The sequence below is a fragment of the Salmo salar genome, chromosome 01 (assembly GCF_965601325.2).
Source record: "Salmo salar chromosome 01, fSalSal1, whole genome shotgun sequence".
In the NCBI taxonomy this organism is placed as follows: Eukaryota; Metazoa; Chordata; class Actinopteri; order Salmoniformes; family Salmonidae; genus Salmo; species Salmo salar.
Window position 1 is genome coordinate 58817279 of NC_138291.1, and position 19502 is coordinate 58836780.

The 19502-nt window shown below is 41.8% G+C and overlaps 1 protein-coding gene across 1 annotated transcript; it reads left to right on the forward strand.

Moving 5' to 3' along the window:
* The first annotated feature begins 2893 nt into the window (after positions 1–2893).
* On the forward strand, positions 2894–14232 carry enp6 (Ectonucleoside triphosphate diphosphohydrolase 6). The gene is given in 14 exon segments (NM_001141709.1): positions 2894–3031; positions 3434–3761; positions 4565–4641; positions 4764–4907; positions 7281–7356; positions 9130–9165; positions 9674–9762; positions 10367–10446; positions 12118–12182; positions 12711–12815; positions 12968–13108; positions 13236–13292; positions 13514–13626; positions 13764–14232. Coding segments are annotated over 13 exon segments (1335 nt in total). The 5' UTR covers positions 2894–3031; positions 3434–3493; the 3' UTR covers positions 13848–14232.
* The last annotated feature ends 5270 nt before the right edge of the window (positions 14233–19502 follow it).

The window sequence follows — 19502 nt, forward strand, 5'->3', positions numbered from 1 at the left end:
CACCTGTGGGATCTTCTGAGACCAGCCACCCGGACAGCTGATGAAACCGAGGAATATTTCTGTCTGTAATAAAGCCCTTTTGTGGTAAAAAAAAAGAATTCTGATTGGATGGGCCTGGCTCCCAAGTGGGTGGGCCAATTCCCTCCCAGGCCCACCCATGGCAGCGTCTCTGCCCAGTCATGTGAAATCCATAGATTAGGGCCTAATGAATTTATCTCAGTTGACTGATTTACTTTTGTAAACTGTAACTCAGCAACATCTTTGAAATTGTTGCATGTTGTTCAGTATACTTATATGCATGAGTGTGTGTGGTTGTGTTGGCGGGTACGTTCAGAGTGTTACATGTGTGCATAAGAAAGCACACCAAAAGATTGGCCCATATATCAAAGTCTAATGATTGATCATTGAGGTAATGAATAGAGTAGCAAGGGGCGCCTATTGCCACAAACTGATAAACTTTAACAAAACTATTAATTGTTGGAGAGGGAGGTGAAGTGCTTTTGACACGAGCTGGCCAGAGACAGACCAGCTGGTGCCATATTGTCAACAAGGACAATGAGAATGTAATTGCCTTCAGTATCTCTCTTTGAAAAAGGGTGTGAAACGTTGGGTAAATAACTTTTTTTAGGCTATTGAACTGTCCAGTTGAGTTAAGATCCATTATTACAGATTTTCATTAAACCTGAACTCAGGGGTAGAAGTAAAATAGTAAGCAAAGATCTGTGACATACAAAGGAGTATGATATGATTTGTTTGGTATGGTATGCATTCATTTGTGGATGTCCATCATCCATTTCGTATGATATGTTACGAATTGCAATTCGTAAGATATGTTACAAATTATTTGTTGTGGCTAACGTTAGCTAGGTTAGGGGTTAGGATTAGGGGTTAAGGTTAGGGTTAAGGTTAAAGTTAGGGTTAGGAATGAGGTTAAAGGGTTAAGGTTAGGGATAGGAGAAGGGTTGGCTAACATGCTAATTAGTTGCAAAGTTGTTAATTAGCTAAAATGCTAAATGATTAACTTTGGGATATGGGTGACAGTGAATGAGAGAGATCAAATTGAAAGAGAGCCTGTGAATCTGATAAAATCAACAAAATAGAAATCAAACAGTGGATTACACAACCAAATCATATAAACTCTCTTCTGAACTAAAATATTATTTGAATTGTACAGGTAGAATGAGAGGTCACATCAAACATGTAACTGTACATCCTCCTAGTGCAGTTATAGCACCCCTATACTTTGATATAAGAAATGCCAACCTTTCAAAAAACAAAAAATGTGGTTTCACAAATTTAAGTTGTGATGCAATGTTGTGCAGTCATAGGATATATTTTTCTGTTTATTGTTTCTCATACTGATTAATCGATTCTAATAATGGATAAGAGTTGTTGTTTTTGTTTTCTCACAGACAAATGATTTGCTTTCCATAATAAGTTAGCCTACTTCTGAAGTTGTGTGGCTTCACTAGGCAGGTAGTTTAACAAAGTCTGCCCGCCCGTCCAGCATCACTACTCTGGACGGTTCTGACTTAGAATATGTGGACAACTACAAATACCTAGGTGTCTGGTTAGACTGTAAACTCTCCTTCCAGACTCACATTAAACATCTCCAATCCTAAGTTAAATCTAGAATTGGCTTCCTATTTCGGCAACAAAGCATCCTTCACTCATGCTGCCAAACATACCCTCGTAAAACTGACTATCCTGCCGATCCTTGACTTCGGCGATGTCATTTACAAAATAGCCTCCAATACCCTACTCAATCAATTGGATGCAGTCTATCACAGTGCCATCTGTTTTGTCACCAAAGCCCCATATACTAACCACCACTGCGACCTGTATTCTCTCGTTGGCTGGCCCTCGCTTCATACTCGTCGCCAAACCCACTGGCTCCAGGTCATCTACAAGACCCTACTAGGTAAAATCTCAGCTTGCTGGTCACCATAGCAGCACCCACCTGTAGCATGCGCTCCAGCAGGTATATCTCACTGGTCACCCCCAAAGCCAATTCCTCCTTCGGCCGCCTCTCCTTCCAGTTCTCTGCTGCCAATGACTGGAACGAACTACAAAAATCTCTGAAACTGGAAACACTTATCTCCCTCACTAGCTTTAAGCACAAGCTGTCAGAGCATTTCACAGATCACTGCACCTGTACATAGACCATCTATAATTTAGCCCAAACAACTACCTCTTCCCCTACTGTATTTATTTTGCTCCTTTGCACCCCATTATTTCTATTTCTACTTTGCACTTTCTTCCACTGCAAATCTACCATTACAATGTTTTACTTGCTATATTGTATGTACTTCGCCACCATGGCCTTTTTTTGCCTTTACCTCCCTTATCTCACCTCATTCGCTCACATTGTCTATAGACTTATTTTTCTACTCTATTATTGACTGTTTTACACCATATGTAACTCTGTGTTGTTGTATGTGTCAAACTGCTTTGTTTTATCTTGGCCAGGTCGCAATTGTAAATGAGAACTTGTTCTCAACTTGCCTACCTGGTTAAATAAAGGTGAAATAAATAAATACAAAATAATTGTCAAAATTATGGTGAGTGTATTTAGGTAGCGCCAACCTTCAGTACTGGAAATAATCTTGCCACTTTTAATTTGCCAGATAATGTACAAACCACTTTTGAGCCTATATAGAAGCTATTTGGTATTTTGCCGGGTTAATTTACTAGTCGGAACAAGGAAACTCGAAAATGTCGGACTTGTTAAATGGATGCAGTTATACACGTGCCGCGTTCAACCAGTCAGCAAGTCGGACATTTCTGAGTTTTCTAATTCCGACTAGTTTGTGAACGCTGCATTTTCTTCACACGTCATCAGTAAAACACACACACTGATGTAATCAAACAGAGACTTGGGTTGGGTAAAGGTTCGAGCACCAAGCTAATTCATTATTTGACATGAGTTTTCAAACTATCGTCCCAGACAGGAACACCGAAAATGCGAATGGAATCAGAATAAGTAGCTAGCTAGCTAGCTATTTATGCTACACGCATAGGATTTGCTCTCGTAAGTTGTCTTCAATATAAGCAAGCCAGGAACAAAGCCAGTTAGCTATCTGCTACACTAGCTAACGTTAATAAATGTTGTTTGTCTCTTACTGTACTAGAATACAGTGACAGCGAGCCTGCCAGTATTTACACTATCCTACATAAGATTTCATGCTAGCAATTCAAAAGGGAGAACATTACAGTACCTAGTAGTGTACGTTAGTTAGTCACTAAAGCAACTAGCTAGCTTATTTAGTTAGTACTAAAACAGTGTTTTATAGCTAGTGGCGCTGGTGTTAAAGCTTGAAATGATGTATACAAGTAACGTTAGCTAGCTAAACTTTGGTGACCCTCGTGATGTCACCTTTCTAACAGCCCTCTATCAGATCGCTAACTGCAGTATGTCTGTTTCATTTTTTAGGACGAACGGCCTTCAGTTCTGTATGGAACTGCAGAATGTGCCTTACACACACCAGTCACCATGAGGTTACCAAAGTTGGCCAGTGTTTTTGTCTTCTTGGGCTGCCTGGCAGCTTACCTGATGTTTGTTAAGCGCCACTATGATGGTGTAAGGCCAGCCATCTCCAAAATACCACCTCACTTCCCACACAGATTGGGCTTGTCGGGCGGTCCCAAAAGACCAACCTCCTCAGAAGTGGTCAGCGGACGTTTCCAGTATGGTGTTATGTTTGATGCTGGGAGCACAGGGACAAGGATCCATGTCTTCAAGTTTCAACTGGAGGACAACGGTACTGTACATGTGTGCATTGTTGAAAACAAATATATTACACTGGGAGAGGTAGGAAAGACAGTATGAATGTAGAAATGTTACCTCCATACCTCTGAACCCCCAAATTAAAATGTTGGCTCTATTCCATCCATTAATGGACTTGTTTTGGTGAATAGTATTATGAATAGCAGCTGCAAATGTAGTTGACCAAAATGGATCAATTAAATGTAGCTCTCTGCATTGCTTTTAGAATTTGTAATCTGTGTGTGGCAGCAACAGTATTAATTACAGATTTGAATCCATGTGAGACATGTAAGGCTTTCAGGCTTAATTTGTATTATGTGCCTCGTATTAGGCTTACACTGCCCCATACCAGAAATCCCCCCCAAAAAAGTTACTGTAAAGCATCGCCAAATGGCTTAGTTATCGCATTTATTTCAACATTAAGCTATATAATTTAAGTGCTGTTTTGGCTTTATTGTTAAACCAATGATTGTTATATTCTAATGGCTACCAAGCACCTGCTATTTATGATGGAATAGCCCCCATTGTTTTTCACAAACACACAACATGTCAAGTCGAGGTTCACAGAAGCAATGTAGAAATTCTGACAAGATAGAACAAGTCAATTGTTATGGTAGTGTTATATAGGCTACTTTATAATATCACACCGCTTGCCATGGGTTTTCTGCTTTGGTGGTAACTATTAGCATTACTCAAATCTACATTAGCACCCTACAATTCTATTTCAATTGTGAATGAAATGTCAACTGTATTTCACTGCAATGGGCTTCATGCAATTTGTTCTGTCTTTTTCTACAGAGGCTCCTAAATTGGCACATGAAACATTCAGAGCAATAAAACCAGGTCTATCTGCATATGCTGATGACCCAGAAAAGGTTACCGACTTCATATATCTATTTGAAAAGAACAGTCAAGATACTCCTAAATGTAGGCCATCTCTTATTGCACTGACATTATCTTTAGAAATCAAATCTCTTGGTTCCACTGTGTTTCTTAGTGTAAAGAAGGGATCCTGGAGCTGTTGGCTGTGGCCCAAGGCAGCATTCCCTCCTCCGTATGGAGCAGCACTCCTCTGGTCCTCAAGGCCACTGCAGGCCTCCGTCTTTTGCCTGGGGAGAAGGCCACACACCTACTGGACAGGGTGAGCCTTTCACCACTGGCCAATGTCTGTGGACTCACTGCGTTGATAGATTGCCATACCACAAACACTGCACAGTTCCCACTCTCTCACCTTGTGGAGTTAGCATTTCCGTTAGCTGTTTTGTTACATTTCACCCCGATTTCGGATTTTACATTGGAAAAAGACAAGAGTTGTGCTGGGAAAAGCATGTAGGTTGGCAGCGGTCGAATAATGAGTTGCCCACTTACAAATGAGCTGGGCTATGTAATTGCATAACTTGTCTAAATTTACCCCATACTGTTGGTGGTCCTCCTGGTACAGTAATACCATCAGTTGAAAGCAATTAATGACGTGAATGAATTGCATACGTGACCTCTTGTGCACTTGTTTGATAACCTGTCAGTGTTCCGGGTCCTCCACGCCTTTCACAGATCCTCCTCTCCACCTCTTTTTTTTCCTCTCTCTCCATTTAATAGCCTATGACAGGTTCACCTAAGGACTACACACCCTAAACTTGTTTAGTTTGTAGTTGAACTGTTACGTGGCCAAGTGTTACCACACCCAACCCATTTTTACAACAACGAGAGGTGTGAATTGAATGCACGTCATCCTTGTCCTAAAGATGCATAAATGTGCCATCTATACAGCTTGTGAATAGTAGCATTTATACACTGCTCAAAAAAATTAAGGGAACACTTAAACAACACATCCTAGATCTGAATGAAAGAAATAATCTTATTAAATACTTTTTTCTTTACATAGTTGAGTGTGCTGACAACAAAATTACACAAAAATAATCAATGGAAATCCAATTTATCAACCCATGGAGGTCTGGATTTGGAGTCACACTCAAAATTAAAGTGGAAAACCACACTACAGGCTGATCCAACTTTGATGTAATGTCCTTAAAACAAGTCAAAATGAGGCTCAGTAGTGTGTGTGGCCTCCACGTGCCTGTTTGACCTCCATACAACACCTGGGCATGCTCCTGATGAGGTGGCGGATGGTCTCCTGACGGATCTCCTCCCAGACCTGGACTAAAGCATCCGCCAACTCCTGGACAGTCTGTGGTGCAACGTGGCGTTGGTGGATGGAGCGAGACATGATGTCCCAGATGTGCTCAATTGGATTCAGGTCTGGGGAACGGGCGGGCCAGTCCATAGCATCAATGCCTTCCTCTTGCAGGAACTGCTGACACACTCCAGCCACATGAGGTCTAGCATTGTCTTGCATTAGGAGGAACCCAGGGCCAACCGCACCAGCATATGGTCTCACGAGGGGTCTGAGGATCTCATCTCGGTACCTAATGGGAGTCAGGTTACCTCTGGCGAGCACATGGAGGGCTGTGCAGCCCCCCAAAGAAATGCCACCCCACACCATGACTGACCCACCGCCAAACCGGTCATGCTGGAGGATGTTGCAGGCAGCAGAACATTCTCCACGGCGTCTCCAGACTCTGTCACGTCTGTCACGTGCTCAGTGTGAACCAGATTTAATCTGTGAAGAGCACAGGGCGCCAGTGGCGAATTTGCCAATCTTGGTGTTCTCTGGCAAATGCCAAACGTCCTGCACGGTGTTGGGCTGTAAGCACAACCCCCACCTGTGGACGTCGGGCCCTCATACCACCCTCATGGAGTCTGTTTCTGACCGTTTGAGCAGACACATGCACATTTGTGGTCTGCTGGAGGTCATTTTGCAGGGCTCTGGCAGTGCTTCTCCTGCTTCTCCTTGCACAAAGGCGGAGGTAGCGGTCCTGCTGCTGGGTTGTTGCCCTCCTACGGCCTCCTCCACGTCTCCTGATGTACTGGCCTGTCTCCTGGTAGCGCCTTCATGCTCTGGACACTATGCTGACAGACACAGCAAACCTTCTTGCCACAGTTCGCATTGATGTGCCATCCTGGATGAGCTGCACAACCTGAGCCACTTGTGTGGGTTGTAGACTCCGTCTCATGCTACCACTAGAGTGAAAGCACCGCCAGCATTCAAAAGTGACCAAAACATCAGCCAGGAAGCATAGGAACTGAGAAGTGGTCTGTGGTCCCCACCTGCAGAACCACTCCTTTATTGGGGGTGTCTTGCTAATTGCCTATAATTTCCACCTGTTGTCTATTCCATTTGCACAACAGCATGTGAAATGTATTGTCAATCAGTGTTGCTTCCTAAGTGGACAGTTTGATTTCACAGAAGTGTGATTGACTTGGAGTTACATTGTGTTGTTTAAGTGTTCCCTATATTTTTTTGAGCAGTATATATTGCAAAGTTGATTTCATGCAGATATTACCTTATAGAAAGAATCGTGTCATGTACATGAAGTATGTAGGTAGGTAGGTAGGTAGATAGAAAACAGCTTCCAATCATGGTTGAGGAAGCACTGACCTTAAGCTTTCTATCTAGGTGAGGGAGGTGTTTGGGGAGTCTCCATTCCTGTCCAGAGGGGACAGTGTGTCCATAATGGATGGCACTAATGAAGGTATGTCTGGCCCTCACCCACCTGTAGTTTCACAAAACACATCATTCCTGTGCAGGTGTTTCTAGTGTCGTACTGTGGGACTCACATTTTTGTATACAATACTTCTTTTTTTTTAATAGACGCAAGATTCCCCCTTAATCCAATTAGAATTCAATGTTTTTACACTGTACCCATTTGGGTCTTAGTGAAGCAATTTTTCCATGGCCTTGCCAATTTATGGACATTTCCTTTTTTTAAATCCTGTGTACATCCTGTATGACTTTTTGATGTAGATCATTTTTTTCTCATTTGATCGTTTTTCTAATTCATAACAATTTCTAGATGTTCTTTCATCTAGCATGATGAATTGGCATTAATAGAGGTAGCAGAAGTTATCACAGGACTGGATCCTTGGGATCACTGATTAGGATGTTTACTCACAGTGTTGCATTGAATCAGAGAGCGAGAGAGGTCACTCAGTTTGACCCTGTCCTGAATTACCCAATGCATACAGAGGCATTTAGCGGATTATGGAAAAAAGCCAATGTGTCAATCTCCGCTTTAACCTCCATGGCTAATTACAGCAAAACTTTTGACAGGAGTGCAGAATTACTACAATTTGTAAATAATGGAGTTGGGACTGGACTGGAGCCCTGTGTCCAGTGGAGCGGCCTAGATGGTAGAGGCCCTCTCTGGTCCATTACTGGCTTGTTTGAGCATCATCAAGCTGTTTGGTGACAGGCTATGTTTCTGTGGCTACTAGGTTCTGGTCCTTTGGCCTGGTATTGACCATTCAATTCTCTGCAATTACTGTGGGCGTTGACGCTTTAATAGGATTGTTATATTGAAATAAGATATACATTTGTGTTTTCTGTTGAAAGGCATGTTTGATATAGGCACAAAAGCAGTACATAAAATATTTTAAATCCAATCCTTTTAAAGTAGTTTATACAAGCAATTATGGGCATGTAGGATAATGTTCCGTTTAATCTCTCCAAACCGAATATCCTCCATTTGATTTCTGAGGCTGAAAATGTTGTCGTCTTCCCCAAGTCTATCAGCTTGTTACAGTGGAGGTGACCTGACCCTTGGAAAATACCTTTTATGATTACTGAATTAACGTTGAAGTTCACGTTTTTGTGCCTAATGGACAAATTCCTCTGCCGTCATTGCTGAGCTGTAATGCTAAACTCCCGCTCGATCCATAACCGGATTTCACTGCCTTATTATCAGTTCGATTTTTGCCGCTCTTGCCCCAGACGCTAATCCCAGTGGAGATTACACATGCTTCTCTGAATCGAACAGATTTATAAAAAAATCTAAGTGGCATTTGAGGGAGGACGGAGGGATAAAGTGTATGGTAGCTACGCGACAGTGTTTTGGTCATAATGGCACAGCACTCTTTTTGAAGTTGTTTGTTTGTAAATGTCAATTGCTTCTCGACATCCTCCGGTAAGAGTTTTATCCTAAAGCTCCTATGATATAGTTCTGAGTCCAAAAACTAGGAAAGGGTTGTTAAAGGCACTAATGCGCGCAATGGAGTCCTACTCACTGAGTGCAAACATAATGTAATGCCATAATGTATATAGCATAATCTCCTCATTTGACCTAAATAGTTGACCCCTAAGCACTGTTGCATAACTAACTTTTTAAAAGGTTAGACATGTTCTATATTGTTTTTGTTGTTTAAAGGATTTCAGTACAAACTATGTAACCATGTTATACATGTATTATGAAGGATTGAGTAAGAGGGATGAGGTAATCACCATCTTTTTTTCCCCCTCCCCCTCACAGGGATCTCTGCTTGGATCACTGTCAACTTCCTCACAGGTGAGATGCTTTCAAACTTTGTTTACTGTCAGTTGCTAATGGCATAGATAGCATTGGTAAGGATCGATATAGAGTAAGCTCCGAGATTAAAGGTGTACCAGGTGTAAGAGAAAATATATTCCAGTGGGAATGTCACCATCTATACTAGGGATGTGCATCTTTCCCTTTCAAGACGATTTGAGACGTATCTAGATACATGGGATACGATACTGGAGCGATATGTTTTAGTTTGGAACGATTCTGTGAACTAAATGCCAAGACGTCCTGTACTGACCCTACCACCCTCAGGGGCCCTAGCCCCAAGCTCAATGTTCAGAACAGGCTTAATTCTGGTACATAAACAGAACACCAGCTAAATAGATTAATCTGGACAAGAAATGTTGATTACCTGTTATTGGATTAGCCTAGCGCTGCATCCCCAGTTCCTCCTTGGTGACCACACTGGCACGCTCCCCCCCCCTGACCCGCTCTTTCTCCCCTTCTCTCTCTCCTCTCGCTCTCCCTGCAGGGGGTCTCCACGGCTCTGACACACCCACTGTGGGGATGCTGGATTTGGGAGGGGGGTCCACCCAGATCACCTTCTCCCCCCAGGATGAGGTACAATAAGGCGACTGTGTTTGATAGGGGATGTGCATGCCCCACACACACACACACACACACACACACACACACACACACACACACACACAGTAGATAATGAAGGCCGATCTCTTCTCTAAAGCAACACAAACTACCGGGATGTCCTCTCATCTTAGGGCTTAATCAGCAAATGCCACACTAATCTGAAAGGGCTGGTAAATAAACGTTGTTGGACATTAGGTTGGAGGGGGATTTCTTGTTCCTTAACTAGGTCAGGCCTTGTACGCGAGGGATTGAGGACCAATTTACCATGTCATTACACTGCTTTTCAAAGAGTTTAAACTCTCCCGGCAAGCCGTTCACGCCGTAGGGGTGAAATTGGTTTTGCAGATTGGGGCAGGGTTTTTTTTTTTCTCCTCTTATTGAGTAGATCCTTTTTGTCGGTTTGATGTCAAACAGCACAGTGTGATGTTTGTTGTATAAGCTCTAGCTGGTCACCCAGGAATTGGGGTTCATATAAGAAAGCATGTACCATTCTGACATTTTTAAATCTAGAAATGCTTTGTTTGCAAATGTATAAAGCCACACAATTTTATGTTTTGCATCTTTTCTTTCTCTCCAGAAAACCATCCAGACCTCACCCATCAACTACATTACATCATTTCAGATGTTCAACAGCACCCACACACTCTACTCACACAGGTACTATCGTGCACTATGTTTAGACGGATAATTGGGCTCTTTGGAAAGCCCTCCTCCCTCTTTATGTTAAACCTACAGTGTGGTGCATCCAGCTGCAAAAGGCTATATTATTGCAACTGTCAATAAATATTTTTATTGAAATGATTCCTACCATTTTATTCTTTGTTTGCATGGAGTTTTAAGATGAAAGCTGTAGCACAAATGTATATGGCAGTGTGTGTATGTGTGTATATATATATATAATAATATATATGCTCAAGTACACTCTTCCATTTCTGGCTTAATATCTTGTACTAAGGCTAAGTGCTAAAGCAGCTTTGGTGGGACATTTACAGTGGGTATCATAAGTATTAACCCTCCTTGGATTTTTTTCATATTTTTTTGTGTTTGGGATCATGGCTAGACAGCAATTTTTGCAATAGATTTTCAAACGGATTTAAGTCAAAACTGTAACTTGCCGTTATTGTCCTGCTGAAAGGTGAATTCCTTTCCCAGTGTCCGGTGTAAAGCAGGTTTTCTAGGACTTTGCCTGTGCTTAGCTCCATCCCGTTTCTTTTTATCCTGAACAACTCTTTTCCGATGTCAAGCATACCCATATCATGATGCAGCCACCACCATGCTTGAAAAGGAGACAGTTACTCAGTGACGTGTTGTTGGAATTGCCCCAGAAGCTTTTGCATTTTGGCCAGAACGTGTATTCCTTTGCTGTGTTTTTTTTTTGCAGTATTACTTTAGTACCTTGTTGCATACATATGCATGTTTTATAATATTTGTATTATTTTTACACTCATTTAAGTCATTATTGTGGAGTCTCTACAACGTTGATCCATCCTCAGTTTTCTCCCATCACAGCCATTGAACTCCGTAGCTGTTTTAAAATCACCAATGGCCTCATGGTGACATCCCTGAGCAGTGTCCTTTCTGTCCTGCAGCTCAGTTCAGAAGGACGACTGTGTCTTTGATGTCTGGTTGGTTTATTACAACACCCACAGCATAATTAAATTGACCATGCTTAAAGAGATATTTGATGTGTTATTGTTACCCATCTACCAATCACTGCCCTTTGAGGCTTTTGAAAAGCTCCCTGGTCTTTGTAGTTGAATCTGTACTTGAATTTCAATACTTGACTGAGGGATGTTACGGGTGTTATATGTATGGGAGACAAAGGAAGGGGTAGTCATAAAGTTATGTCAACTCATATTATTTCACAGAGTGAGTCCACGTAACTTATGTGTTTTTTTGACTATTTTGTTTTTCATACCATATTTTATTCCTGAACTAATTTTGGCTGTATAATTAATTTTTGTCTTACTTTGACATTAATAGAGTTATGTGTAGATCGATGACAAAACAATCACAATTAAATCTATTTCAATCCCAACAACAAAATGTGAAGAAAATAAACTCCAAGGGGTAAATACTTATGGTACATACTGTAGTTTAGTATTTGGCACTGTGGGGGGCCCTACCTGCTTTTCTGAAATGCAGCCCTTTCTGTGCTGTTCGGAGAGTGAAACAGGTTTATTCTTTCTGTCCTCAGGTTAGTGTATGACCCTGCTATGTTTTTTGGCATGTTGCACAAACTGTATGACTATACACACTCACACACACCCCTCTCACTCTCTTATTTCTGTGTATCACAGACTGATTCTGCTTTCTTTTTTTCCACAGCTACCTTGGTCTAGGCTTGATGTCGGCAAGACTAGCTGTCTTGGGAGGAATCGAGGGACAGCCTTGTATGTGGTTTTTCAATTTGCTTTCATCGTTGGCTTTTAAAGACCCTCCCCGTCCCGATAAATAAGCCATTATCTAATCTTTTAATAACATGGACCAAGATTAATTCCTTGCATGCCAGCTGTTGCTGTGATTTAGTTGATGCCTGGCTTTAAGAACTGCCGTCAGTCGAATGCCCCGGATGCAGTTCTCCATGGGGATTTTCATTTTATACACTTGAATTTTAATCAGATTTCTTTGATACATTTGTTTGTTGTGTAATCTATTTATTCTCAATGTATTTTTTGGTTATAGGGTTGCTTTAGTGTGCCACCAGATGTCGGCCAATAGTCATAAAACCTGTCGGAGCACAGCAATTTCAGACCCTGTGTCCCCTTACGACAACACCACATTAGTTCCTTGTTTATTTTCGTAAAATGTAGCCTTCTCCACCCATAGCTTTCATATATATCCCGCCTGTGTACCAAAACATGAGTTATGCTGGTCGGGTCAAAATTCTATGTGCATTCTCTCTGTTCTATTTTCAACAGTAGAGGGCAGCAGCACAGAGCTAGTAAGCCCCTGCTTGGCCCCGGAATACTCTGGCCAATGGGAACATGCAGAAGTTCTGTATACTGTGAAGGGCCAGAAGGCAGGTACTGTAAAACGGAATTAATAACTAACTTAAAATGAATATTACTAATGCTAAGTACCAATTGTTAAGTCAGTTAATGAACAATGAATTGCCTGTCAGATCGTGACTAATCTGACCAACTGTTGTGTATAAACAGTTTTGTTTCTGTTTCAGGAGAGCCCATTTATGAGTCATGCCTTAGGAAAGTGGAGAAGATGCTGTATAGGAAAGTTAAGAAGGCAGAGGAAGCCAAAGATATGGAGTTCTATGCCTTTTCCTACTACTATGACAGAGCTGTGGATCTGGGTGCTATTGGTAGGAACCCTACCTGCCTTTTGCCACTTCACAGTTGGTGTAAATGAATATGCTGCCCAGTTTTCTATAATGATATCTTAATTTAGTAACTGAATGTAGTTCTATTCTAATCACCCCTCTAACTCAGATGAGGAAACAGGAGGGACTATAAAAGTCAGCGACTACATTGATGCTGCCAAGAGAGGTAAGACGGTGCCCTCATGCTGCAGTTTTGTGTACTGTATGTGGTTCACTGCTTGCAAACTGAATTTTGAGTAGAAACATGACTTAACCCTATTCATCAACGTTTTGAGCATTCACACATTTTTAATAAATAAGTAATCCAAGTTCTATTGGAATTTAGTGAATACTTGCAAGAAATCAGCAGAGTATGCTGATTTATGAGCATGTCTTGCTTTCTCGCAGTGTGCAACGGAATGGCGGTTACCCCAGGAGAGAATCCTTTCCTTTGTCTTGATCTAACCTACATCTCTGGGATGCTACAAGAGCTTGGTTTTCCCAAAGATAAAGTATTTAAGGTAAGAACCAAATGCAAACAAAAGCTATTTATCATTCATTCGAAATCATCTGTGATGGTGTTGCACTGAGGCTGTACATTTCCATGGGTCTGCATCGGACGGCCAAAGAGAGAACTGTGATTTGTGTGCGTTTTCAGCTGGCGAGGAAGATTGACGAAGTGGAGACTAGTTGGGCTCTGGGGGCTACTTTCCACTACATCGAGTCCCTCCGCAGTCAGTGAGCTGCCAGTCTCTCCTCTCACTTGCTACTGCCATGACGTGCCAGTGATTCTGTGCTGCGAAGTATGCTCTGGGGAAAATGCCCCCTGGTGATTGTACCTGTTAAGTTTAATCAAAATGTGAGTTTATATTACCAGTCGCCTTTGGATGTTTTACTTTTATCTTTTGGCAGGTGTGATTGTTTTGTACTTATAAAGGAATGTTAGTTGTATAGTAATCAAGCATATGGTACTGGTGTATTTTGAAGGAGCATGACCTATTACATATTTTTAGTATTTTTAAATATAAAGTTGCTAAAATGTTAATGTCTGTACAATTGTATACAGTTCTGAATCATTAAAATATTGAAGGCATATGTATTTTGAATGATAAAACAAATTGAAACAATTTACAGATTCAACACCTTTATTAGCATATTCTGCTCAGACATTTTTTTCACTATAAAACAGCATTGATCTTTAACGTGACATTGGGGAGCAGTATATCCCCAGTCTCATAGGAATGCATCCCACCACTCGCTCAGGCACTGGGAGCAGGATGCAGCATTCCTGGTGGTGCTCCGCTGGTGACCTTCAGCCACTCCGTGAAGAACTCCCCGTCCGTCCTGAATCAGCAGGAACTGACCCAGGACCACAAAGGCCTAAAAATAAGAGCTGCAGCAGTTATCCTAAATGTGGAAATATTACTTTGTTGCAGCGGGCCTGCTCTGACTGCAGGTCAGCGATGTGGGGCTACTGCCCATGGTGGGAGATCAAAACAATCCTGGTCCTGGGCACCCATAGTGGTGCTCTTTTTGTTGTTCATGCCCAGCACTAACACCTGATTAGCAAATTAGGGGCTTGATTAGTTGAATCAGGGGTGTTGGTGCTACAGGGATAGAACAAACGTGCATGTAGGATCAGGGTTGAAACACCCCAAAATCCATAAACACTTGCCCTTTTACAATGGGGCCTAAAAGTCCCCATTTGCCAAGGCAAACTCGATGCAAACTTGGGAGAGCTGGCCATTTCTGAAAAATGTATTGAATTCATTTGGCAAATGTAGCCATCTAGTCTAGAATGTATATAATGTGAAGCGCTGGGTCATCCACAGTATGCTAGTAAAAAGGAACAAATTTACTCACTTTGTCAAAACCTTGCTCCTCCAATATCTTTCAGAAGACTTCTCCAATTCCCGACAGTGAGTCAGTGCAGTTTATCACCCATCGGTTCAGCAACAAAGTCCCCTGAGAAGTGGTCAACATTTCTACAAGAGACAGCCTAGTTGTTCGACTACTAGTCTGTCTACCCTCACTCACCCTAATAACAGATCTAGGTGTGTCTGTGAGCCATAGGCCTAAATCTTGCACTTAATATTCCAGTAGGTCTAAACATGTTGAAATACCTAGCAGAGATGTTGACAAGTCTTTACCTCAAAGTCCAAGTCTCAAGTCTTTTAGGGCCAAGTCTAAAAGACTTGTCCCTTTTGCCAATGGCTTTCTGCCTGCTGTGGGTTAGGTCTATAAACCTTGTAAATGATTTGAAGAGACTCCCTTGTTCATTAGTCCATACTTGTAGGAAAGAAAGAACATCAGGCACTATTTATATCAAAATAAATGTCCTTTTAAAATGTAGACAATTTACATTAACAAAAGTAATTGTACCTGATATGAAAAAAAGCAAACGCAACATTTTAATGTGCATGGTATTTTGTGGCAGACGGTCTATATTTCACTTCATTCTGTCACACAGACAGAACATCTGTAGGTGAGGGAAGATAAATGACAAGTATGAATGTAAATCAAAATTACTGACAACTGTTTAATAACTGCACTACTAAAGTGTCCTATATATCAAACGTAATGACCTTTATCCCTAAAATATACTTACTGACCTGGACCCTGAACAGAAATACAATTTCCTGTAACAAGTAGCAAGTTACATCCTGCGCCCTAAGACAGGTTACGTTTCAGAAAGATCAAGTTTGTCAGCGTTCTTGCACGGAGCCTGGCACAATGAGGGTGCATGATGAGGCCTCTATGACCAAACACTCCCTCCACTGGGGCACTGGTGGCAGGCACAGCCAACACTGTCATTGCTACCTGCTTGAGCCTTGGAAAGTCTTTTGCATGGATTCTCCAAAAATCCAAGCAATCAGCTTAATTTTCACCAGAAGATACTTGAATTTAGCAAATCTCTGCTCTGACAATGACTTTGTCTCCTTTCTTCTTGTTGCGGTAGCCAGAGAACAGTCTGGAGGTTTTGGCAGGTGATGGTTCTTCTCCACTACTGCTCTCTTTAACAGTCACTTTCCGTGCCTCAGCCAAAACAAGGTCTGAAAAAAATTCATAAAAGGATGTACATGATCAAGAATATAAGAGTATACATGAAAAAAAAAACATTATTTGAATGCAAGTAACATAGAAAATATTGCATGTTGCAATGCATTGTACCTACCAATCACACTCTCCTTCAATTCAGCTTGATCTTCATGTGGTATGAGGACATCATGACCAAGCCAGAACAGGCAGAAAGATGGGTCCAGCAGTGCAGTCATTATGTATACATTGTCACCAAATGGAAGTTTTGTTGCCTGTTCATCCGAGTGCTCCATTCTGACATTCACAAACACCCCCTGGAATCGGCGTTTGAGTGACTGCTGCAGTGCTTTTACTAGACTGACTAGGTGACGACTTGTGCTCAGTATACTTTGCAGATGATAGTTGAGTGACAGTACGCAAGGAAGGGCAGCACTGGGTCACCACTTTCTCCCCTTAGTAAGGGCAGTGCCCTGAACAAATGGGTCCAAAATGTCCACTAGCTCCAATAGCTGGCTCCATTCCCTTGGTGATAAGCAGAGCTCAGCTTCAAAATGCTTCTTTCACACCACAGGTAGTATGTAGTAAGCTGCAAAGTTTAGTTACTGTTGGAGGATGATAGGGCGGCAAATAGCCTAGTGATTGAGGCATTGGGCCAGTAACCAAAAGGTTGCAAGATCATACCCCCAGCTGACAAGGTAAAAATGTGTCGTTCTGAACAAGGCAGTTAACCCACTGTTCCTAGGACATCATTGTAAATAAGAATTTGTTCTTAACTGACTTGTTGTCCTTTTAGTGGTCTGTGAGGTGCCGTCCATCCTCAACTTCAACCTGGGCAAACGTCCCACCAAAAATAATGAAGTTACAAGGAAAGAGCTGGAAAGCAGCATTGAGGGACCTGAAAAGTTCTTGAAATGCTGTCCAGCATACACAAAACAAAAATATAAATGCAACGTGTAAAGGGTTGGTCCCATGTTTCATGAGCTAAAATAATAGATCCCTGAAATTTTCCATACACAAAAAGCTTATTTCTCTAAAATGTTGTGCACAAATGTGTTTATATCCCTGTTAGTGAGCGTTTCTCCTTTACCAAGATAGTACATCCACCGTGCAGGTGTAGCATATCAAGAAGCTGATTAAACAGGGTGCATGGCTCTCATTACACAGGTGCATCTTGTGCTGGGGACAATAAAAGGCCACTAAATGTGCAGTTTTGTCACAAAACACAATGCCACAGATGTCTGAATTTTTTTTTTTTTTTTTTTTACCCCTTTTTGTGATATCCAATTGGTAGTTACAGTCTTGTTCCATCCCTACGGACTCGGGAGAGGTGAAGGTTGAGAGCCATGCACCCTCTGAAACACGACCCTGCCAAGCCGCGCTGCTTCTTGGCACATTGGTTGCTTAACTCGGAAGCCAGACGCACCAATGTGTCGGAGGAAACCCTGTCCAGCTGGCACCCGGCCCGCCACAAGGAGTCACTAGCGCGATGGGACAAGGAAATCTCAGCTGGCCAAACCCTCCCATAACTGCGATGCAGTGCCTTAGACCGCTGCTCCACTTGGGAGGCCCAATGTCTCAAGTTGAGGGAGCATGCAATAGGCATGCTGACTGCAGAAATGTCCACCAGAGAGGTTGCCAGAGATTTGAATGTTCATAAGCCGCCTCCAACGTCATTTTAAAGAATTTGGCAGTATGTCCAACCTGCCTCACAACTGCAGACCACGTGTAACCACGCCAGCCCAGGACCTCCACATCCGACTTCTTCACCTGTGGGGTCGTCCGAGACCAGCCACCTGGACAGCTGATGAAACTGAGGAATATTTCTGTCTGTAATAAAGTTCTTTTGTGGGGGGCCTCCCGAGTGGCGCAGCGGTCCAAGTGTTGCGGCGTCACTACAGCCTGGGGTTCGATCCAGGGGGGCTTTACTTGGCTCATTGTGCTCTTGTGGCAGGCTGGGTGCCTGCAGGCTGACTACAGTCATCAGTTGAAGGGTGTTTCCTCTGTGACACATTGGTGCTTCTGGGATGAGCGGGTGTTAAGAAGTGCAGCTTGTCCTATGAGGAACAAAAAAAAATATTCCTCACAGAATGTAAGTCACCCACCCCCATTGCTTCTGTAGAGGGCTCACAGAAAATATTAACACCAATAATTTGGAAAATATTCATTTTTTTCAGGACTAACTCCTCCAGCAGATTTCTCAAGATTTGGGGTCCGTTTCTGGCAGTGTTGAAAATGACTTTAGTACTTTAAAGTATTTTTACTTAAGTTGTTTTTTGGGGTATCTGTCCTTTACTATTTATGTTGTTGACTACTTTTACTTTACTACATTCCTTAAGAAAATATTGTACTTTTTATTCCATACATTTTCCTTGACACACAAAAGTACTCATTACAATTTGAATGCTTAGCAGGACAGGAACATAGTCAAATTAACGCACTTATCAACCGAACATCCCTGGTCATCCCTACTGCCTCTGATCTGGCGGACTCACTAAACACACATGCTTAGTTTATAAATTATGTCTGAATGTTGGAGTGTGCCCGTGGCTTTCCGTAAATTAAAAAAACAAGAAAATGGTGCCATCTGGTTTGCTTAATATAAGGAATTTGAAATTATTTATACTTTTACTACTTAAGTATATTTTAAACCAAATACTTTTAGACATTTACTCAAGTACAATTTTACTGGGTGACTTGTACTTAAGTCATTTTCGATTAAAGGTATTTTTACTTAAGTATGACAGTTGGGTACTTTTTCCACCACTGGTTTATGGACAATCTGGACAGAGACTGACTGTGAACACTGACTAGGAACGCTTATTGTTGTAACTGTCATTGTTGCTCTATTCTTGTCCCATGTCTTGCTTAAGCAATACTTAATTTCATATGTCTGGCAACTGTGTTTTTTTGTTATTTATTTGTGTGCTTTTGTTCTGTATTAAATTGCAAAAGAAACTCCTTTAAATAAAATCTAATGTTTTTTGTTTTTTTAAAGCGTGGCTTGGCAGGTCATGTTTCAGAGGATGCATGACTCGACATTCGCCTCTCCCAAGCCCGTTAGGGAGTTGCAGCGATAAGACAAGATCGTAATCACGAAATTGGGGAGAAAGGGGGTAAACATTACACACAAAAAAGCCCTTTTGTGGAGAAAATAACATTCTGATTGGCTAGTTATGGGCATTCTGCCTGCCCAGTTATGTGAAATCCATAGATTTGGGCCTAATGAACTTATTTCAATTTAATTATTTCCTTATGAACTGTAACTCAGTAAAATCATTGCAATTATTGCAGAAATTGTAGGGTTGCATTCCTTTCCAATGAACACTCAAAACCTGCCCAAAAGGCCTGAAAACTAGCC